Genomic DNA, 24,067 nt, shown 5'->3' on the forward strand with positions numbered 1-24,067 from the left:
ACTTTCTTTATATAGTTTAACTATTAGCTCGAAATCGGCTTTCTCTTTTACTATATAAAAAGTATTAATTACCTCGTTACTAATAATAAATTACCGCGTTAAGGCTTACCGTTATAGTCTTTTATAATATCTCGCTAGTAATATTAATACCCTTTTAGCAATTTCCTTTTCTTTATCGTTTATTAATATTACTACGATAACTTTATTAAAAATAATTTCCTATACCTCTACCGCAGGTTATATAATTTCCCTTAGCTCTTCTTTTCTTTATAAGTTAAAAATCACTTTATTAAGATCTATATAATACGGTTTAACTACCGTAATTAATACTTTAAGTAGCTAGTTATAATCTTTTATAACTATATAAGAGCGCTCGTTAATAAAAATTAACTTATATAGCCTAGCCTATTATTAGGTAATTTCGCGCTATACTCGTATATCCGAATTTAGTAGTATATTTAGATTATCCCCTATGTCAGGCCTATTATACGTAGTAATTACCTCGTTAACTTACCTTTTTGCGCTTACTTCGCGCAGTGCCCGTATTACTTTTTTAATTACTTAGGCTCGTTAGCTTACGCTTAGTAATAGTAATAAGGCTAAGGTCGTTCTTAAATATACTCTAAATACTAATAGCGTTAATATAAGTCCGTTAGGCCCTATAGTATCGTTATAATATTTAAGTACTATTTAGAAGTATTTATTATTAATAAAATCCGGATTTTCCTTTTTAATAATTCTAAACGCCCTTTTTAACTACTAGTATACCCTTTTTACCTTTTTAATACTATAATACGCTTTAACGAGTATAACTTTTAGCTATATACCATAGGCCGTTATATTATCCCTAAATCTTATTAACTTAAAGCTAATACTAGCGTTAGTTTTAATACCGTCTAGTAGTCCTTAATATATATCGATCTAGCTTTTTTATAGGGCTACTTATGCTATTTTTACTTATAAATCCTAAAAGAATTACCCTACTTAAAAAGATATAGCTACGTTAATTATATATAATACTAGCTAACTATTTAAATAAAAAATATTAATAACGATTTCCTAGTTAAAGTTAAGCTTATTACGCAATTTAAACTTAAATCTGCGTAGGCTCTACGTATTTATTTAACATTAATAATATACTTTTATTAACTACTCTAGCGCCCCTATTTCGATATTATTATTACTTAATTACTTTCAGAAGTTATATAGCCTTATAACTAACGGGTACCTAAATCTCTAATATAATTTTCTAAACTTACTTTCCGTTAAGTAATTAATTAACTTCGTATCGTTAATAAGCTTTATAAATATATACCCCTATCGTCGTTTAACTATTTTAAAATACTTATTACTAAAAGTTCTATTCCTTATATTATTAAATATAATACCTAGTCGATCTGTATCTTTTAAATATAAGAGAAATAGGGTATTAACGGGTAAAATATAAAAAGTTATTATTTTAAAATACGTCTCTACTTTTATTATACTTAGGGTAACGATTTCCTTACTTAGGCTAAAACTAAACCTTATAATACCCGCTATTAACGTATTAAATATTACTAATACGATTTTTTTTAGCGCTTAGAATTACCCTTTTCTTCTAGTTAACTATTATAATACTTTAGTATTTAAAATAATCTTATAAGAATTATCTAGGCCGTACTTTTTACTCGCATAAAATACTTATATAAGCTTAGTATTTAAGGGATTTAAGTAGTATAAAAAAGACCCCTCTAGCTACCCCTAGATTTACTTAGTACTATATTCTTTTTTTTTAAATATTAAAAAAAATAGCGTCTTCTTTTTGATTATTAAAAGAATAGGCTTCGGCCCTATTAAATTCGCCCTTTTAGCCGCTTCTATATTTATTATTTAAAGGACCTTCCCTTATTATTTATAAATAAAAGCCTATTTATTAAGAACTTTTATTACCTTTTATTTATTAAGCCTCATATATTTTCTAGAGGCTAACGGGGTAAAAAAAGAGTAATTAATATCGTTAATTTCGTTATAATTTAATTCGTTAGTATAGGAGGTAAGATCTTTTTTATTTTCTAAATCTTTTATAGGGGGTATATATTTTAAGCCGCTATTTTAACTACTATTACTAAGTTCTATACCCCTAGATCTACCCTTATATATAATAAGGAATCAGTTAAACTAATAAGGGGTAGTTTTACCGTTTACTACCCTTAACTTTTTATACTATTTATACGATTTAGTACGCTCTTTTTTAAAATAGTTACTTAACTAATATTTATCCTTTTTATAAATATAATATTACTTCTTTTATTACCTTACTTATAAGTTAAATCTTCACTTATTTAACGAATCTAAGCCTCTTTATTAACAATTACCGTATTTAGCTTTTCTTTTTCTTATTATACGTTTAATTAACTTAATATTATTAATAAGGGCCGTCGTATACTTAGAGGTAGGTTTAGTATAGTATTCTTATTTTAATATTAAAACTAAATCTTAGCTTTAAGTAGAGCGTTTTATAGTTTTCGGGTACTTAGTATAGGGTTATTTTTATTTTTAGTATACGCTAGACTACGGTATAAAAATATCCGACTTTCTACTTATTTATTCCCTTATTTAGCTAGGTTTTTATTAGCTTATTAATTTAATTAATAAGCTTTTCGAAGATTTTTACTCGCGATTTACCCTTTATTATCCTAGTTATAAATATAAAAAAAATCGCTCATAGCTTAGATAGGAGCTCTAGGTTCTTATTATAAGTCTTAAAGCGGCTTTAGATTACGTTAATTATACTAAAAAAGTCGTTTTAATTAAGATTACGTACTGCTTTATAATAATAATTAGAGGCTTTACTTATAAATACGATATTAATTACTAAATAGTACTAATATTCCCTAATTTTAACTTTTTCGTAATAATTATGAAATATCGTTAGGGTTTTTTATAAGACCTTATACTTCCACCTAAAGCATAATTTCTTTTTTAAAAAAATCTTTTTAAAGTTTATAAATTACTTCGTATTTACCGTTAGATTTTTAATATTTATATATAATCCTTACGTTACTACGTATTATTAATAACTTTAGGTCGTTTACTTCCTTTTTTATTAACTAATCGGTACCGAACTTTATATTAGTAGTAGTAACGAGTTATAAATCGAATTAAGCAGAATTATTAATTATCGTATTTTTAGTATTATATTTTACCCCGGTATATCCTTTTATAATAATAGATTTCTATTAGTAATTATAAAGAGGAAATCTAGGTCGTTTACCCTTTTTTTAAATTTATTAAAGCGATTATACGCTTTATTAACTTATACTTAGTTTTATAATACGAATTCCTCTTCTATAATTATCTTTATTAGTATTTCGTATAGCTTTTATAATTATAATTATATTAGTAATACCCCTCGTTTATGAAAGAATTTATTAACTATTTTTATAATTCCTAAGCTTACGCTCGTAAACTATTTATTTAGTTAGTAACTAAGGTTATTTACGATCTCATAAAATAGGAGTTACCCCTATAGCCCCTTTTTCTTATAAACCTTAGTTAAATAAATTAATACCGCGTTAATTTATTTATTATTAAGCTAATTCATAATTTTATATATTTACGTCCCTTAATAATCTAGGTTAATATTTACTTATTTATAAGGGATTAAGATTCTATTTAGGATTAGGTTTTATCCTCTTTTTTTTTACTTTAACTCGCTAAGGGTCGTGCTCTAGCTTATACTTATATTAATAATTACTAGCGTATTCAATTTTAATAAGAATATATTTAATCTACGTACTAGTTATAATAAATCCGTACTTTTATTACTTAATAAATTTATTAAAGTCTAAAAGATTCCCGCTTCTTCTCGCTATTTTATTACTACTCTTATTTTTACTATTTTTAATAATTACTATTACCTTTTTAAAACGCTAACTATCGTACTTATTAAAATCCTCTTTTTTATTTAATATAAAAGGGTAGGTTTTAATAATTCCTTTTTATAATAGTAATAATAAACGTTTATATTATTATAAAAAGATATAATAATTAGTCTCGGGATCTTTATTAATTACCGATTTTTACTATCCTATATACTTTTAGCCTCCTAAGCCTCGTACTCTCTATAATTTTTAAATAGCTTCTTTCTTTAACTTACTTCTTTTAGAATAATATTCTATAAAAATAATTAAAAATAAACGTTAAGTAGTTTATAAAAGAGCTATATAAGTTATTAAGAACTATATAAGCTATTAAGTATAGTTAACGAAATTAAGCCCTTTTCTTTATAAAATTATAAATTTTAAAAACTTATTAAAAGTACTTACTTATTGCTTATACGTAGTAGGGTTAAATACTTTAAAAATCTTATTTTTTATAGCCTCTTAGTACCTTATTTTATATTTTTTTAAATAGTTTTTTTTATAACTTATTTATAGTTAAGTAATTATTACTTACTAGCGATCCCTTTTATTACTTAGTTAATTTTTTAAAATCAATAATCTTATACTAAAAGCTAATATAAACAGAAGCCCTTTAGCGGCCCTTTAAAAAATTCTTTTTTTTCTTCTTAGATCCTTATTTTTCTAGCCTTTTCTTAAGCTAATAATAACTCTAGCGGGAGGTTATAAAACTATTTTCAAATAGCCGCCTTTTTTTTAAATTAATTTCTAAGATCCGTAATACTCTTAACTCGATATTATTAAAACCTTTAAATCCCTTCTTTTTTTATTAAACCGTCCCTTATATTATATTTTTAAGTAATACCTAGGGGGTAGTTAAGGGAGCTATAAGGAGGTTATTTAGATCGCGGGCTTAAGGTTATATTTATAAAATCCTCGTAGTAATAGACTTTTCTATATATTATAAATCTTTTAACTTAATAACTCCTATAGGGTTACTTTCGCTACTAAGTAAGAATATCTACGTTTAGAAATCCCCTTTTTTAATTACGTAATACTCTTTTATATTATATTATTAAGCTCGTTCGTTATACTAATTAATTAAGTAAGTTGTCGTTATATAAGTATTTCTTTTTACTAATTTAACTAGTTAATTTCTAATTGCGGGCTAGCTATAAAAAAGTCGTTTAATAAAAAAGCTACTCGGGGCGATAATAAAAAGCTAGTTATTTAAGTAGTTTTATTAATTAATATAGTTTAATATAATAAACGTCGATCTCTCGTAAGTAATAAAGGGCTATAATTACTTAATTCCGTACGGTATTCGAGAATCGCCTCTTTTTTCGTTTACTTCTATAAGGTTAATTAATATAAATCTCTTATCCCGTATAGTATTAAAAGGTCGTCTCTTCTATATAGTAAGATACCTTATTAATTTATAATAATAAAATTTAATTACTAATTAGTATTAGTATCCTTATTATAGAGGAGTTAGTTCGAACTATAATTAACAAAAAGAATTAATTAAATTATATAAATATCTGCGTAATAAGTATAAAAAAGAGGTTCTAATTATAAGTTAAGCTAGCTACGATAATCGTAAATAGGGCCCCTAATTGGCCCCTACGCAGTCGGCTATATACCGCGGTTAAATTAGACTTCTAATCCAACAATATAGTATTAAAAAGTCGTCTCTTTTATATAGCGAGATACTTTACTAATTTATAATAGTAGAATTTAATTATTAATTAGTATTAGTATCCCTATTATAAAGTAGTTAGTTCGAACCGTAATTAACGAAGAGATTAATTAAATTATATAAATATTTGCGTAGTAGGTATAAAAAAGAGGTTCTAACCGTAGGTTAGGTTAGCTATAATAATTATAAATAGGGCCCCTAATTAGCCCCTGCGCAGTCGGCTGTATGCCGCGGTTAAATTGGACTTCTAATCCGATAGATCTGCTTGTAAGTGCACGTTCACCCCAGAGTTCCACATACAATCTGGCACCTGAATGCAGGTCAGTTGACGGATGCACATCAGCGACCGAGGGAGTGGCAAGAGTCAATTCCAGGATGGAATAGGTCATCATGGCTTGTTCACAAATCTCCCAAATGGTGTCAGTCAGTATCGGCAACGCAGAATTCGTGTGATCACGTGAGAGGAGACTTCCGGGGATGCAGAGGGGCGAACTGAAGAACTCGGATGAGCATCATCATCAGGTCGAATGATTGAAAAGCAACGACACTCCAGTAGTATATGGAGCATATTCGGGTCCGATTGGGCATCGCAGCGCTGTTGTTTCTAGCAAGTTCATCCGCCCGCGAAAACGAAGTTCAATTCCTCACTCTCGCAACACTTGCCGGAAAGGAGTCGGACAGAAATAGTGATCTATGTCTTTACCAATAGAGTGAGATGTGCTCGACAAAACTGGTAACTGGCGATTTAAGAACCCGCAGAAACTCTGTTCGGTAAAGTTTCGGTGGCGGCGGTGACCGCAGGAGCCGAGGGGTTCACCGAGACCGCCGAAAACATGTTCACAAAGGCCTCTCGTCTCTGATAAGCTTTCTCCTTGGAGGTTGCTCCGATAGGTGACCCCCATGTCACTGTCAGAGTTCATTCAAGAATCAGTAGGTCGGCTCCGATAAGTCATCGTCCGGCCGGTTGTGTCGCCCAAAATTCAAAGTCTGAAGGTTATCAAGTATCGTAAGACTTACATCCATAGTTGCAGGGATGCGTATAGTAAAAAAAACAGCAATCTTGAGGAATGCGCCGACTCGATCAGATATTCTGGGAGTCTGGAGTTTCCGTCAAGCAGCTCACGGGGCCGAATCACCGTAGTGTCCTAGTCAACCAGTCACTGGATCCGCTACCAATCCAAACACTCCTAATCTACTCATCTTGTCAACCTTTTTCTATATTAAATACGACTGCTAAGTTCTGGAGGAAGACATTCAATGTAACGGGTTACAATCTCGAACTCTTGAGCATGATTGCCAAACGAGGAAGCAGATAGCCTAAACATTGCCCACCTGTCAAAAGCTTCAGAGTCATAGGCTTACTCTAGAGGTCTCCTCACTGTTACCTAGATGATAGACAAATGACCAGCGCATTCCAATATTTCGCAACTCTTTAACTGAAACCAATACAATTAAGCCGACCGGTTTAGTGCCCAACATCTCCGTGGCCCCCTCCTATCCACATTTGGGCATGATCCACATAGCACTCTGTTCCACTATGAGCATTACTTAGTCCGATATTGTGTAGTGGTCAAGTTGATGCCCTCTCATTTATGATTAGCAATTTGAGAGGATAGGCATAGCCCCGAATTCGATTGTCGGTTTCGGAAACGTGAACATGCGTATTGCGCGGTTTCGCTTTGGATCAGCATTTTGTTCAGAGCTGGCAATCCAGTCTCGTGCACCTTTTGCAAATGGGGACTCGCAATACCCTGTTCATTCTTTGTCTCTAATCTGTTTTCGAGTACTTTTCAAAGCTGATGGAGAGGAGATATCTGGTATTTTGGAAAACGATATCACGATCCTGCCTTCTGTGAGACGTAGTCTGTTCGGAGTGAATGACTTTAAATATCACTTTCTCCGCCCTTTAATTGATATAGATTAAGCCATCTCCGGCAAAGATTCTCACAAGTTCCCATCAGTTCATCATGTATTTCCTCTGTGCTCATTCACAGGTCTAAAACTCATAATTCCGGCTTTTCCTGAACCTTTACTGGGTTTTGCGCCACCAAGATTGGAACAGATGGCCAGTGCTTATGGCTGTTCCATGTCCTGTACGGTCCACACCTCTAGGCTGCCGGACCGCTGCCTAGCGCGTCCCTGCTTTGCACCCTTGTCAAGCCAGATGAGGATTAGAGGCAAAACCAGCGTACGGAGTCCTACTTCCATCCAAAGAACCAATTCTCTAGACACTCTTCCGACCTCGACGAATCTTGACTTTCGCGATACCTACGCAACTCAAGGAAATACCCAATGAGATCCTCAATATGATCATCGGGCAACTATTCCGACTGAAAAGTCCCAGGGACCCCGCGAATATTCGTGAAGTTCGCAAGCACCTTCTCCCCGCTCGCCTCGTTTGCCGCCGATGGATTTCTATTGCGACTGAACACCTGTATCAAACCCTGGAGCTAGCACACACCGGAATCGTCAACGGCGACGAGACTGGGTTTGAAGGCTGGAACAAGACTCTCGATATCGAAGCCGCCAGGAATGCTGCTGAACGCGTCATCATCCAGAGCTGCTCCGAGAAATCAAGGCAATTTGGGGACTGGGAAAACTGGAAGAATGGAGAGTATAATGCTTTCACATTAGCCATTAAACGGATCTATTAGTATCCCTATTATAGGGTAGTTAGTTCAAACCGTAGTTAACGAAGAGATTAATTAAACTATATAAATATCTACGTAATAGGTATAAAAAAGAGGTTCTAACCGTAAGTTAGGCTAGTTATAATAATCGTAAATAGGGCCCTTAATTAGCCCCTGCGCAGTCGGCTATATACCGCGGTCGAATTAAACTTCTAATCCGATACTAACTTTCTTTTTTTTTTATCGATTTAACTACTACGGTTAGAGGTATAATTCGACCTCGGGCCCGTTTACTAGGTCGTCTCCTTTTCCCCCTTTTCTCTACTCTTTTCGTATAACCTATCCCTTTATTCGTATAATAACTTTTTTACTACTTACGAATTACTTTAATCCTTTATTTAATACTACTTTTATAAAAGCGTTTATAAGGTTATTTTTATTATTAATCTAACGGATCTCGAGTATCTTGCGCCTTTTATACGATTACTTAAGGGCTATAATATCGATTATAAGCCTTTTTTCCTTCGTCGTTCTTAATTTAGCGAGGTATTTATATAATAAGTAAAATTCGGTATAGATAACCGTTAGAATAGGTAAAAAGCTAATTCGATCGGTAATCTTCCTTAGCGTCGTTAAAATTATATAAAAGAGGTTAACGCTATTAACTATACTATAGACCTCTAACGCTAGTACACTTCTCGTTACCTACCTACTTTTAGTTAACGAGTAATAGATTATATTACTATATATAGTAAATTCGCTCTCGCTTATACTCTCGTTAACTAGGATAATAATATACCCTAATTGCGAAGTAAGGTCGTTATTATTCGTAAATAACTTATTAACGAAAACGTAGAGCTTACTAATCGTAAGGTCGATTAAGTAATAAACGAGACCTCGATCGAGATTTGTTTATTATTACTTAAGCCGCTTATTAAGTACCTCGACGTCCTATTTAGTTAGATCTATAGCTTATATTACCTTAGTATAATTAAACGTTATTTTAAATTAATAAATACTTATAATATATACCCCTCGCGCGAGCTTAGCTTTATACTACTTTTTAACGTTAGTTATATTTAGATTAATAAAGTTAATCTTCTCGCCCTACCCCTTTTATTAAAAAATAATAGTTTCCTTTTTAATTATAAGAATCCCGCTATTAAATACTAAGGGGGTGTTTATTATAAGGACCTCTTTTAGCTTTGTTACGAAGCCCGCTTTTTAAAGCTCCTTATCCTCTATCTTTATAAAATTAATATCGGATAGGCCTAATATATCGTCGGTTTATATTCTAACGATCTTAAATTAGTTACTTTCGTACTCCGCGACTAGTAAGTACGGGTCGTACGTAAAGGTAATTATTAATAGTTAATTAATATAAAAATCGTAATAAGTAGCTTATTAATAAGTACCCGATTTTGCGAGCCTATATAGTAGCTTAAGCACTTTAATAATCGTGCTTTTTAAGTACTTACTAGCTATTTCCTTTAGTAAATAGGCTAGGATTTTCCTTATGAGCCCTATAGCCGATTAGGTATAGGCCTAGGTAATATTACGGCTCTAAATCTCATATCCCTTCTTCCGTAATAATACTATTAGTACTATTATTAATCGTTAGCTATAGCGCTATATAATAGGCAATTATATAAGTAGCGTCGCCTTTTTAATATCGCCGTATCCCTAAATTATATATTTAGACTTCTCGTACGGCTAGGGTATTCCTTTCCCTTTAATCTTACAAACTATTCGTAATTTAAATATATAGAGGTTTATATATTTTTCTAAGTCGTATAGGATAAATCGATAGACCCCTCGATTACAAAAAGTGTCTATTTTAATAAAATCTAATCCCTTATACGGCTTTTTAGTAGTTATAATTACGCCTTCTTTATATAGTTTAACTACTAGCTCGAAATCGGCTTTTTTTTACTATATAAAAGGTATTAATTACCTTGTTATTAGTAATAAATTGCCGCGTTAGGGCTTGCCGTTGTTGTCTTTTACGACGTCTTACCGGTAGTGTTAATACCTTTTTAATAATTTCCTCTTCCTCGTCGTTTATTAGTATTACTACGACGATTTCGTTAAAGATAATTTCCTATACCTCTACTACGGGTTATATAGTTTCCCCTAGCTCTTTTTCTTTTTATAAGTTAGAAATTACCTCGTTAGGATCTATATAGTATAATTTAACTACCGTAATTAATACTTCGAGTAACTAGTCGCGATCTCTCGTAACTATATAAAAGCGCTCGTTAACGAAAATTAACTTATATAGCCTAGCCTATTATTAAGTAATTTCGCGCTATACTCGTATATCCGAATTTAGTAATATATTTAGATTATCCCCTATATTAGGCCTATTATACGTAGTAATTACCTCGTTAACTTACCTTTTTATACTTACTTCGCGCAGTGCCCATATTACTTTTTTAATTACTTAGGCTCGTTAGCTTATGCTTAATAATAGTAATAAAGCTAAGGTCGTTCTTAAATATGCTCTAAATACTAATAGCGTTAGTATAAGTCCGTTAGGCCCTATAGTATCGTTATAGTATTTAAGTACTATCTAGAGGCATTCGTTATTAATAAAATCCGGATTTTCCTCTTTAATAATTCTGAACGCCCTTTTTAACTACTAATATACCCTCTCTACTTTTCTAATACTATAGTGCGCTTTAATAAGTACGACTTTTAACTATATACTATAGGCCGTCGTATTATCCCTAAATTCTATTAACTTAAAGCTAGTACTAGCGTCGGTTTTAATACTATCTAGCGGTCCTTAGTATATATCGATCTAGCCTTTTTATAGGGCTACCTATACTATCTTTACTTATAAATCCCGGAGGAATTGCCCTACTTAGAAGGATATAGCTACGTCGATTATATATAGTACTAGCCGACTATTTAAGTAGAAGATATTAACGACGATTTCCTAATTAAAGTTAAGCTTATTACGCAGTTTAAACTTAAATCTGCGTAGGCTTTACGTATTTATTTAATATTAGTAATATACTTTTATTAACTACTCTAGCGCCCCTATTTCGATATTATTATTACTTAATTACTTTAAGAAGTTATATAGCCTCGTAACTAACGGGTGCCCAAATTTCTAGTATAATTTTCTAAGCTTACTTTCCGTTAGGTAATTAATTAACTTCGTATCGTTAATAAGCTTTATAAACGCATGCCCCTATCGTCGTTTAACTACCTCGAAGTACTTATTACTAAAGATTCTGTTCCTCGTATTATCGAATATAATACCTAGTTAATCTATATTTTTTAAATATAAGAAAAATAGGGTATTAATAAGTAAAATATAAAAAGTTATCGTTCCGAAGTACGTCTTTATTTCTATTATACTTAGGGCGACGATTTCCTTACCTAAGCTAAAACTAATCCTCGTAATACCCGCCGTCGACGTATTAAGCGTTATTAGTGCGATCTTTTATAGCGCCTAGAATTACCCTTTTCTTTTAGTTAATTATTATAATACCCTAGTATTTAGGATAATTTTATAAAAGTTATTTAGGCCGTACTTTTCGCTCGCGTAGAATACTTATACGAGCTTAGTATTTAAAGGATCTAAGTAGTATAAAAAGGACCCCTCTAGCTACCCCTAGATTTACTTAGTACTATATTCCTTTTCTTTAAATATTAAGAAAGATAGCGTCTTCTCCTTAATTATTAAGAAAATAGACTTCGGCCATATTAAATTTGCCCTTTCGGCCGCCTTTATATTTATTATCTAAGGGACCTTCCCTTACTATTTATAAATAAAAGCCTACTTATTAAGAACTTTTACTACCCTCTATTCGTTTAACCTCGTATATTCTCTAGAGGCTAACGGGGTAAAAAAAGAGTAGTTAATATCGTTAATTTCGTTATAATCTAATTCGTTAATATAAGGGCTAAGATCTTTTTTATTTTCTAAATTTCTTATAGGAGGTATATACTTTAGGCCGCTACTTTAGCTACCGTCGCTAGGTTCCGTACCCTTAGATTTACTTTTATATATAACGAGGAATTAGTTAAACCGACGAGGGCTAGTTTTACTATTTATTACCCTCGACTTTCTATACTATTCGTACAATTTAGCACGCTCTTCTTTAGAGTAGTTATTTAACTAATATTTATCCTTTTTATAAATATAATATTACCTTTTTTATTACCCTGCCCGTAAGTTAAATCTCTACTTATTTAACAAATCTAAGCCTCCTTACTAGTAATTGCTATATCTAGCCTTTTTTCTTTTTTTATTATATATTCAATCGACTTAATATTATTTATAAGGGCCGTCGTACGCTTAGAAATAAGTTTAGCGCAGCATTCTCGCTTTAATATTAAAGCTAGATCTTAGCTTCGAGTAGAGCGTCTTATAGTCTTCGGGTACTTAGTATAAGGTAATTTTTACCTCTAGTATATGCTAAACTATAGTATAAAGATATTTAACTTTCCGCTCGTTTATCCCCTTATTTAGCTAGGTTTTCGCTAGCTTATTAATTCGATTAATAAGGTTTTTAAAGATCTCTACTCGCGATTTACCCTCTATTATCCTAGCTATAAATATATAAAAAATCGCTTATAGCTTAAATAGGAGCTCTAGGTTCTTATTATAGGTCTCGAAGCGGCTTCGGATTACGTTAATTATATTAAAAAAGTCGTTTCGATCGAGATTACGCACCGCTTCGTAGTAATAATTAGAGGCTTTATTTATAAATACGATATTAATTACCGAATAATATTAGTGTTCCCTAATTCCGACTTTTTCGTAATAATTATAAAATATCGTTAGGGATTTTTATAAGACCTTATACTTCCCCCCAGAGTACAATTTCTCTTTTAAGAAGATCTTTTTAAGGTTTATAAATTGCTTTATATTCGCTATTAGATTTTTAATATCTATATACGATCCCTACGTTACTGCGTACTATTAATAACTTCGGGTTATCTACCTCCTTTCTTATTAACTAATTAGTACCGAATTTCGTATTAGTAGCAGTAACGAGTTATAAATCGAAATAGGCAGAATTATCGATTATCGTACTTTTAGTACTATATTTTGCCCCAGTATATCCTTTTATAACGACAGATTTCTGTTAGTAATTATAGGGAGGAAATCTAGGTCGTTTACCCTTTTTTTAAATTCGTTAAAGTAATTATACGCTCTATCGACCTATACCTAGTTCTATAGCACGAATTCCTCCTCTATAATTATCGCTATTAGTATTTTATATAGCTCTTATAATTATAATTACGTTAATAATAACCCTCGCCCGTAAAGGAATTTATTAACTACTTTCGTAATTCCTAGGCTTGTGCTCGCGAACTATTTATTTAGTTAGTAACTAAGGTCGTCTACGATCTCGTAAAATAGGGGTTGCCCCTATAGCCCCTTTTTCTTATAAACCTTAGTTAAATAAATTAATACTGCATTAATTTACTTACTATTAAGCTAATCCGCGATTCTATATATTTACGTCCTCTAATAATCCGGGTTAATATTTACTTACTTATAAGGGATTAAGATTCTATTTAGGATCGGGTTTCGTCCTCTTCTTTTTTACCCTAACTTGCTAAGGGGCGTACTTTAGTTTATACTTATATTAGTAGTCGCTAGCGTATTTAATTTTAATAAGGATATATCTAATCCGCGCGCTAGTTATAGTAAATCCGTACTTTTACTACTTAACGAATTTATTAAGGTCTAAGAGATTCCTACTTCCTCTCGCTATCTCGCTACTACTCTCGTTTTTACTATTTCTAACGATTACTATTACCCTTTTAAATCGCTAGCTATCGTACTTATTAAGATCCTCTTTTTTATTTAGTAAAAAAGGGTAGGTTTTAGTAGTTCTTTTTAATAATAGTAGTAGCAGACGTTTATATTACTATAAGAAGATATAGTAATTAGTCTCGGGATCTTTACTAGTTACCGATTTCCGCTATCCCGTATACTCCTCTAGGGCGGTATTCCGTAAGAATAGTTAAAAATAGACGCCGGGCGGCTCGTAGAAGAGCTATATAGGCTATTAGGAACCGTATGGGCCGTTAAGTACGGTTAACGAAGTTAAGCCCTCTTTCTTATAAGATCGTATATTTCGAGGAAATTACTAAAAATGCCTATTTATTACTCGTACGTAGTAGAGTTAAATACCTTAGAAATCTTATCTTTTATAGCCTCTTAGTACCCTATTTTATATCTTTTAAGTAGTCTTTTTCGTAGCTTAATTACGGTTAGGTAATTATCGCTTACTAGCGATCCCTTTTATTATTTAGTTAATTTCCAATCGCAGGCTAGCTATAGAAAAGTCGTTTAATAAAAAAGCTACTTAGGGCGACGGTAAAAGGCTAGTTACTTAAGTAGTTCCGTTAATTAACGTAGTTTAATATAATAAACGTCGACCTCTCGTAAATAATAAAGGGCTATAATTACTTAATTCCGTACGGTATTCGAGAATTACCTCCTTTTTCGTCTACTTCCGTAAGGTTAATTAATACAAATCTCCTATCCCGTACGGTATTAAGAAGTCGTCTCTTTTATATAGCAAAATACCTTACTAATTTACGATAATAAAATTTAATTACTAATTAGTATTAATATTCTTATTATAAAGTAGTTAGTTCGAACCGTAGTTAATAAAGAGATTAATTAAACTATATAAATATCTGCGTAATAAGTATAAAAAGGAGGTTCTAACTATAGGTTAGGCTGGCTACGATAATCGTAAATAGGGCCCCTAATTGGCCCCTGCGCAGTCGGCTATATGCCGCGGTCGAATTAGACTTCCAATCCGACAGGATCAAACAGTTGCCAAACATCAGAGCTATCGAACTGCACTTCAGCGAGAAATGCAAAGGCCGGTGGTCCAATCTTCACAACCCGTGGAACGACGTTGAGCCTAGCGAGACCCGACTAGACACACTCAAGGCAGTTTTCGAGGCCATTCGGGAACGTGCAGTTCAGCCTAATACCGAAGTCAGCACAATTCAGTCCTTGACGATTCGTAACCTCCAAAACATCCCGCATCAAGAATTCGTCAACTCTGGTCTTTTCAAAGACGTCGCCAAGGACATCGATCGTCTTCACCTGTTGATTACAGATGAGTATAATGAACACGGCCCAGACCGCGACATATTCATGGAAGAGCGCCTGGAGTTTGAGAGCCATCTGCAGCGACAGTTTCTTCCTTGCTTCGCGGCCAATCTCACCGCTCTGACCTTGAACTTCCACAAGTGTTGGGGCACCATGCCGGGATACTTCGACGGGGCAGGCCTAGTGTTCCCTCGCCTAAAGACGCTGAATCTGGGAAACTTTGTCATCAGCAACAACCGTCATTTTGACTGGGTTCTCTCACAGAAATCGCTTGAAACTTTGCGTCTGGACAGCTGTCGTATTGTTTCTCACATTCAGGTTGACACCGAGGAAACCAAGGAGTGGGATCTTCACAGGGAAGATTGGCAGCGTCTGCCCAAAGGCTCGTACGGCATATTTTATGACAATGCCGAACTCTACAGGTTCGATGGCACGTGGGAGTCTACTTTCGATAAGATCCGGAACAACCTTCCCCACCTCAAGGACTTTCTCTTTGATAGGCAGTCTTACAGACTTCACTTTCTCCATCCTACGAGGATCGGCACCGTGCTGCACCCGAGTCGATACATCAACTTCGACGCAGGAACCGGTCCTAGTCCATGGTTGACTTCAGATAGTGAGACTGGTGAGATGTACTTTGGAGATTACGAGTGTTCTATGAACCGTTCCGAAGAAACAAAGCAGGGCGACGCCAGAGCGTTCAGAGATCTTCTCAGTGCCTGCCATGAGAGGCATGAGTAGTGTAAGGTAGAAGTGACGGCGGGGCGGTACCTACCTTACATCGTGCTGAATTTAGAGCAGACAACAGATGCAACAAATTGGAAGGATCACATGAAGCCTTAAAACTTTCCATAGCGTACCTAGATTGTTCTGGGTTACAAGACTCTAAGTGCTGTCCTTTTTCGATCCAAATACACGCTGTTACATATGCAGAAGCAAAATTTGCAACATGAATTGCATGTTGTCACAAACCCCACCATCTAGCTTAGCTGTACCAAACAACATTGGCCGGTCCCGATGCCAATGCCAGGTGCGCGACAGCTGCCGCAGTCGTGGATGAGCCAGTAGCGTCGATCTTCCATACTTCTAGGAAGTTAGAGCCGCTGTCCGTAATGGCAAAGTAATCCTCGCTGAACTTGGCGGGGGAGACGGCATTAGCGGAGCCACCGCTGTTCGTAGTGGGAGTGAGGAACAGCTGCTCGGTAATGGCACCGGTGGTGCTGTCGAGAGAAAAAGCGGAAACGTAGCCCGGAACACCAACGGTGCGGGAGCGGGTGGCAGCAATGAGGTACTTGGGTGCAGTGGCGCTGGCGTTGCTGCTGGGAATGGAGAACATGACTTCGTCGGCCCAGTAGGACGACGTGTTGGTGTATCCTGAAAAAATGTTACTCATTGGCTCCAACAATACTTTTTCTTTAGCACATACCTGAGGGCAAGAGAGAGTAGGTGGTGTTGGTGAAAGTCAGCTTGCCGGTAGTCGTGTCGCGCTTGTAAGACGCGATGGAATTGGCCTCCTCATAGACGACATAGACCCAGTTGCCATTGGGGTGCACAGTCAAGTGTCTGGGGTTGGATCCCTCGGCTGCGGCAAGGTACTGAACTTCTGTGACCTCTCCAGTGGTGTTGTCATAGGAGTGTGCCCAGACGGCGTTGCCCATGTCATCGGCGGAGTAGATGAAATCGTTGTTAGGGCTCATCCATGTTCCGTGGACACCTCCGGCGCTGTCATATGTGACATTCGCAGTGGCCTCCTGAAGCACACCAGCGTCATCGACGGTGATGGCCAGGCTTGAGCAGCCACCTCCATAGGGAGTCCCGAAAACAGTGTAGGGAGAGGCAGAGGAAGACGTGATGTAGTTGGCGTTGCTACCTATTCACTGTAAGCAACATGCTCATCTCAAGATATTCCACTTCGGGGGTGCTCACAGTCTGAAGACAAGCTGACGTTGCTGCTGTATGTCAAGCTGAGGTCGTCTGTGATGGCGTAGCTCTGAAAGTAGCCAGTCGTACCGACATACAGGTTCTTCAGGCGGGACTATCGTCAAATTGTCAGCATCCAGCCTGGTTGTCGCATTCTCAGGCATTCTTACATCGATGTGAATCCACTTGGAGCCCGAGCTCGCGTCTGTGCTGATATTGTTCTTCAAAGTGAGCGACTCTGTCTGGTCATCGAATTCGACACCGACAATAGTGCTGCCAGAAAAGAAGCCCGAGAAGAAGTAATGACTGTCGGCTAGAGCCGGAGCAGCGGCTGCCGCGACCGAAAGTAATTGGAACGAGCGCATGTTGTTGGGCTTTGGCAGATCTGCAGATGGGATGAACAGGCATGGAAAGGCAACTACAGACGAGACTGGTACTTGGCATATTTAAACATCAATTTGTAGAAACGCCTTTACAGCTAAGATGACGACTCCGGAAGGCCTCTATCCCGCCGGCGGGAGACTGTCCACATCACGAAGATGCTAAGCCCCATATCAGGGGGCCGTTGCGCGGCTCAATAAAGTATACCAAGCTTTTTGTCATGGGGGACGTATGCCCAGGGGTTAGCAAATACCGCTATGGAGTATGGAGAACAGCAGCCAGTGGCGGTGGAGAAACAACATGGAGTTATGGACAAAGGGTTGACGTTTGGAGCGGTAAAGAAGGCCTCGCGTTCTCTGCAAATGCCAAGAATAGTTTCAGAGTGTGGCTCAATACCAGAGCTGACGAAATTCAAGGGGCCGGTCCTACCGTCCTATGAGCGACTACGCCTATGTTCTGACAGGCGCACGCGTAATCCCGAAAAGTCGGCCAAGCCGTATTCAGTAAAAGTCGGGTCGGGATCTCCATTTTTGATGGGGGAGAAATTCGTCCCGCGGCTAGGCAATGCTTGTTTCAATCTAAGTGCCGCTGGTGGACGAGTCCGGGCTCAATGTTTTCCCTAATTTGTTAGAGTTCATCCTGTGTACTGCCCACATCCCGTGCCACGGCTCTGGTAATAATTGTCCGGCGGGATCCACGGAGCTGACCCCTACAGAAAGCCGGAAGTGCCGACTTTAGATCATCTCCAGAGAACCTGCTAGCTACTCATTCAGGATATATTCGAACCGATCTAAAGATTGGAAGGGCATTTATGCCGCCTCGTCTCCTGTCATAGTCAAACTCATCTTGAGTAAAAACATTTTGTCTATTAAATAAGGTTCAAGTGCGACGTGCGGACATTCATGATATCAACCAAGCCTTTACTTCAGCGTCCCGGCTCTCCTCTTAGTAAAATTACATGTCAATCCCGTATTAATAACAAGCACTTAGCAGCTCAATTATACTATTCCGACCCCGTTGGAAAGAACTCAAGATCGGCGCACTTCGTTCAGCTCATCCTCTACAGGCTAAATACTGACTCTTTAGTTTCCAGGTCGCCTGGATGAGGAATCCAGGAAATCTTCAGGTGAACGAACGACTAGAATGCTATCATTTCTTTCGGTTTGACTGCAATTCCCAACCGAAAGATTTGAAAAGTCATAATCGAATGTCGGTTCAATAGCTAGCTCGACCATCCACGCTGATGCCTTCGAAAACCTTGAACGAACCAGGGTCTACCGGCTTCAGTAACCATTGATTCAAGGCCACCTGGAATCAACGCGCAAAAAGTGGAATACCCCCGCGGATTGAACGTGACAATCGATATGATACCTCAAAACTTGACATTTTCCCACGTCTCAGGTTAGTAAAGATCGCTACCAAAAGCCTTGCTTGATATAAGTCCCGTAGGATCGGACAGCCTCATTATGTTGGTCGAGGCACACCAACTCTCAATTGTGCATAGCGATTCGTCGAATCAATAAAATGAGCATGCGCGTTGCAATATTTCGGCTAGCAACATGCTGCATAATCATGGATCAAGCAGCAATATTGCATGCAATAAGGTCCATCCGGAGTGAAAGTGCACTTTTGTCAGCCTGGTTTTGGTTTACCCCTGTTATACAGTGAGCCCGATCCGCCATGCCGCTCGCCATCATCATTGGATTTCTTCTTCTTAAAGTCCAAGATCTGGGTATCCCCAATCCGTTTGATGGCCATGAGCTTCTTGCTAAGCCTTGAACATTTGATAGAGCAATGGAGGAGTGCATGTTCAAAAAGCACTTGGCGAAATGTCGCCATGTCACTGAAGCAACGACTTATCTCACGCTCTACAACTACACAGCAAGTCATTGTACCCATTGATTCGCTTTCTTGCAACAATATCCTGACCGTTCTGGCTTGACTTAGGATCCATCTTTGAACGCGTTAAAAGAAGGAGATTTGACTCTTGACAACTTCAATGACTTTATATACGAGCAGGTGAGACTTTTAACCCCCTTTAATTCTCTGACTACTCTTACCAGCCATCCTTTTGCTACAAAAAGATTCCTTAGCACTAAAGACTATCGAAGGGCGAGTTCCATCCACCGGTCGTAGAAGAAGAAAGCTGTCGGATTGGAAGTCCAATTCGACCGCGGCATACAGCCGACTGCGCAGGGGCCAATTGGGGGCCCTATTTACGATTATCGTAGCCAGCCCAACCTACGGTTGGAACCTCCTTTTTACACCTACTACGCAGATATTCATATAGTTCAATTGATCTCTTCGTCAACTACGGTTCGAACCAACTACCCTGTAATAGGGATACCAACAAAAGCAAACTTTCGAGAAAGCTTCGTTTAATGTCAGGACAGACTTCGAATGGCGAATGCCACAGTGACTAACATTTCGAGATAGCATTCAGAAAGATGCCAAGGATTTGGAAACATTCACGCCGCTGAAGATTCCACTGCCACCAGCACATTATCAGCAAATGCTCAAATGCCTACGGCTCCCACTGCACGCCGTCGAATTGACCACCTTTCTTGGACCTCTCTTCTGGTACAGATATGTTCTTCTTGAAGACGATGATCCTCACCTTCGTAAGCTTTCACCACCTTATACTCATAGCCTCAAAGCTCTGGACTCACTTCGTATTTAGAGATGGTCTTTGGAAAGCATGATAGCCGTAAGAAGACCGGAACCCGCGGCTGGGAACTGATTCTATCATATTCTTTCAAGCGACGCGAGACCACAGGCTTCGTCAAATGGACACCTACCGCCGATATCGTTGAGTGCTTGTCAAATTTGCGAGATTGTGTTCTTGACATATGCCATCCACTTCTCATCCCCAGCATCATCATGTCTGATCTCGTAGCGACATCTGACGAAGTCAAACAACGAGAAGCCCGAAATAGCATTCGACAATTAGAAAAAGCAATCAGTGTCAATGACGATACAACAGGCTTTTACTACTCAAAGGACGGCACCATCGACTTACGCACAGTCGCAAGTGATCTCACAGAACACCACAGAAGAATTCTTCATAGACCCCCCAAACTTTACTCCAAGGTCATCGATGCTTTGGAAGCTGCCACAGATTGCTTCTGGGCACATATTGACCCTACTGATAAGACCAAAGCGTTGGATCGGCTCCATGCGACTTTGAAGGATCGTTTTCATTGCCACAGAGTACGACTCGTCGGGTTGGAGAAATACGTTTCCATATCCGTGGAACGCTTGAATATCCAAAGAAGCATGGTCAGAGATATACCTACACATTATGTACTTTTAGCTAGTAAGGGTCACGAAACGTTTACTAACTAGAAGTACCTTAGGTTTCTTTCATTACGGCCGAAATTGCACAGAAGGATGCGAAATTGAACCTCAAGATAGCAGGAGATCAGAGAAAGATAGCTCATGCTAGTAAGAGCGATAGTCAGGCAATGAAGGCCCTTTCTCTTCTCGGTGCTGCTTTTCTGCCTGGCACATTCATCGCCTCCATTTTCAGCATGTCATTTTTCGACTTCCAGACTCGTTAGTATCAGCGCCCTTTTAATTGTTTCCGTATTGTTCAATACTGAGACTTTCATATGATAGAAGCTCATGTTTCGTCCAAGATTTGGATTTACTTCGCGTTTATGGTCCCGTTGACCACGGCGGTCCTTCTTGGTTGGCTCTTCTGGGATCATAAGCGAAGAAGATTGCAACACTTGACAAGGTCATCTTCCAATAACAGCGGCTCTGACACAGAGAAGGCAATCATGTTTGAAATATCCAAGAGAGCGTGAACAGACTCGGCAGTTGTGTTCACTAGCTTCTAAAGGTCGTTATTTTGTTTGCAGGCTGCGAGAAACATACCCTAGTCCAAAACCATTTGGGAATTTCCGTATCTTTTCGGTCGCATTTGTCCGATTTCTCCAATACAGTCACTCAGAATTTCAAGCTCACAGGTAGTTCACTCTGCGCCTCTCTTTGCGACTGAACATGAACTTCAAGGTCATCATCAATCGAGACCCGGAGCCGAGAGTGGGGCTGGCGGGTGACTTCGGGCCCATACTGAAGTCGGAGCCGAGAAGGCCGGCTGGACTTTGCAAGTAATGGATGGGGTCTTGCGCTGTACATGCCAGCCCGTGCTGCCTCTTCTGGCTGTAGGCATTGAACATTCGTTCACATCGGGACATGCCATAACAGTGGAGACTCGACGTAGTAGCATAGGGATGTTGCATGACTGGGACGCACAGCAGTGGCGACGATAATTAATGAAGCTACAGAAGGAATACCTTATCTCATCAAGGTTCCCCATTACCTGCGAACGGATACGTCGTATCGAATCGAGCTAGTCGCCGAATTCTACGCAGCATAAATAGGAATATGGGGGGGTTCAGTTACAGAGAAGGAGCTGAGAGTATTGGAATAAACTGCACATTGTCGGTGGGCTTGTAGGCTTGTTCGATCTTGGCGATGAAGACAACAGTCTAGCACAGCCACGATGATTTCATAACCGCGTATGCTGTCCGAGAGACAAGAGAAATCTCCACGCCTTTCACATGGCACTGACCCCTTCACCAGCGCACATACCCATTCAAATCAATCAAACAAATAAGTCAAAGAAACAGTCAAATATAGGAATTTCAGCAAGTCAAACAATCAAATATTCTAGCCCGTATATTTAGTATATTTGATCAAATCTAGAATCTAAGGGTGGGCCCGAATATACTAATAATATACCGAGAAAATACGGTAAAAAAGGGGCCGCCCGGACCCGGATTCGAACACCGGACCTCCGGAATTAAAGTGGACCTGCCTAAAAAAGTTCCGCGCCTCCGGCGCAGAATCCACTGCACCATGTATACCTCTGAACGGCCTATAGGAAATTCAATCAAAATAATGAAATATTCATCAAATCAGTCAAACAATCAAATATGGCGCGAGAAATCAGCCAAACAATCAAATATGAACCTCATATTTGATTTGTTTGTATGGGTATAAGCGCTGCCCTTCACTTCTGTCTGCCCTGAGTAGAATATCTGACCTTTACGCAGTACAACCTGCCAGTTTTTGGGATAATACTCTACAACATTCTTCTCTACAAGCCTGAAGAAGGTAAAGTCTTTGAACCGCCCAGTCCAGCTCGGCTGCCGATCATATTGGAGTCGACTTCCGAGGGTTGGCATGAATAGCGAACAGCAAGAGACGGACTTTGGGAATCGGCGCAGCTTTCGGACAAATGACACCTTGGTTCATTGATTGAGATTCGGGCAACCCGATGTGGGGGAAGCAGAATTTCATCTTAACACCTTCAAGTTTCCACAAGGAGTTGTTCTGGCAAGAATCTTTCCTGTTTCCCTACAGCGGCTATGAAAGACGGCTGCAAGGATCTATGCGGTCGTCCAATAGGAGGCCATTCTATGCTCGATTCACCTTGTATTAGGACAAGTGGGCCGTTGCCAAATGCAATACCGAGCGAACTACCGCGCTGATATATTGAACTAAGCTTGGGTTGACATATGCTTAAATCCGGAGGTGGGTACGGCCTCGGTCCGTTCTCAATATTAGTATCCCTATTATAGGGTAGTTAGTTCGAACCGTAATTAACAAAGAGATTAATTAAACTATATAAATATCTACGTAAGTATAAAAAGGAGGTTCTAACTATAAGTTAGGCTAGCTACGATAATTATAAATAAGGCCCCCTAATTAGCCCCTATATAGTCGGCTATATACCGCGGTTAAATTAGATTTCTAATCTAATACTAACTTTCTCTTTCTTTTATCGATTTAACCGCTACGGTTAGAAATATAATTTAACCTTAGGCCCGTTTACTAAGTCGTCTCCTTTTCTCCCTTTTTTTTACTCTTTTTATATAACCTATCCCTCTATTCGTATAATAACTTTTTTATTACTTACGAATTACTCTAATCCCTTATTTAGTACTATTTTTATAAAAGCGTTTGCGAGGTTATTTTTATTATTAATCTAACGGATCTTAAGTATCTCGCGCCTTTTATACGATTACCTAAGGGCTATAATATTAATTATAAGCCTCTTTTCTTTCGTCGTTTTTAATTTAACGAAGTATTCGTATAGCGAGTAAGAATTTATATAAATGACCGTTAGAATAGGTAAAAAGCTAATTCGATTAGTAATCTTCTTTAGCGTCGTTAAAATTACGTAGGAGAGGTTAACGCCGTTAACTATACTATAAACCTCCGATACTAATATACTTCTTATTACCCGCTTATTTTTAATTAATAAGTAGTAGATTATATTACTATATATAGTAAATTCGCTCTCGCTTATACTCTCGTTAGCTAGGATAATAATATACCTTAATTACGAAATAAGGTCGTTATTATTCGTAAATAACTTATTAATAAAGACGTAAAGCTTACTCGTCGTAAGGTCGATTGGGTAGTAAACGAGACCTCG

General features: G+C 37.3%; 5 protein-coding genes across 5 annotated transcripts; 2 read left to right on the top strand and 3 right to left on the bottom strand.

Moving 5' to 3' along the window:
* Positions 1-1,317: 1,317 nt before the first annotated feature.
* On the bottom strand, positions 1,318-1,551 carry CLUP02_15376 (uncharacterized protein; the record flags this gene model as incomplete). The annotated part of the gene is made up of 1 exon (XM_049294300.1): positions 1,318-1,551. A coding segment is annotated over one exon (234 nt), but the record flags the coding sequence as incomplete, so codon positions are not given.
* Positions 1,552-14,338: 12,787 nt separating this feature from the next.
* On the top strand, positions 14,339-16,056 carry CLUP02_15377 (uncharacterized protein; the record flags this gene model as incomplete). The annotated part of the gene is made up of 2 exons (XM_049294301.1): positions 14,339-14,355; positions 14,979-16,056. 2 exons carry the CDS (start codon positions 14,339-14,341, stop codon positions 16,054-16,056), a joined length of 1,095 nt encoding a protein of 364 aa, XP_049151447.1.
* A 134-nt stretch (positions 16,057-16,190) lies between these two features.
* Positions 16,191-17,679, bottom strand: CLUP02_15378 (uncharacterized protein; the record flags this gene model as incomplete). The annotated part of the gene is made up of 6 exons (XM_049294302.1): positions 16,191-16,233; positions 16,311-16,689; positions 16,742-17,185; positions 17,242-17,350; positions 17,406-17,620; positions 17,673-17,679. 6 exons carry the CDS (start codon positions 17,677-17,679, stop codon positions 16,191-16,193), a joined length of 1,197 nt encoding a protein of 398 aa, XP_049151448.1.
* Positions 17,680-20,128: 2,449 nt separating this feature from the next.
* Positions 20,129-21,425, top strand: CLUP02_15379 (uncharacterized protein; the record flags this gene model as incomplete). Its single annotated transcript, XM_049294303.1, has 4 exons — positions 20,129-20,237; positions 20,297-20,895; positions 20,973-21,171; positions 21,235-21,425. 4 exons carry the CDS (start codon positions 20,129-20,131, stop codon positions 21,423-21,425), a joined length of 1,098 nt encoding a protein of 365 aa, XP_049151449.1.
* Positions 21,426-22,325: 900 nt separating this feature from the next.
* Positions 22,326-22,484, bottom strand: CLUP02_15380 (uncharacterized protein; the record flags this gene model as incomplete). The annotated part of the gene is made up of 1 exon (XM_049294304.1): positions 22,326-22,484. One exon carries the CDS (start codon positions 22,482-22,484, stop codon positions 22,326-22,328), a length of 159 nt encoding a protein of 52 aa, XP_049151450.1.
* Positions 22,485-24,067: the final 1,583 nt, after the last annotated feature.

The sequence above is a fragment of the Colletotrichum lupini genome, chromosome 8, assembly GCF_023278565.1.
Source record: "Colletotrichum lupini chromosome 8, complete sequence".
NCBI lineage: Eukaryota > Fungi > Ascomycota > Sordariomycetes > Glomerellales > Glomerellaceae > Colletotrichum > Colletotrichum lupini.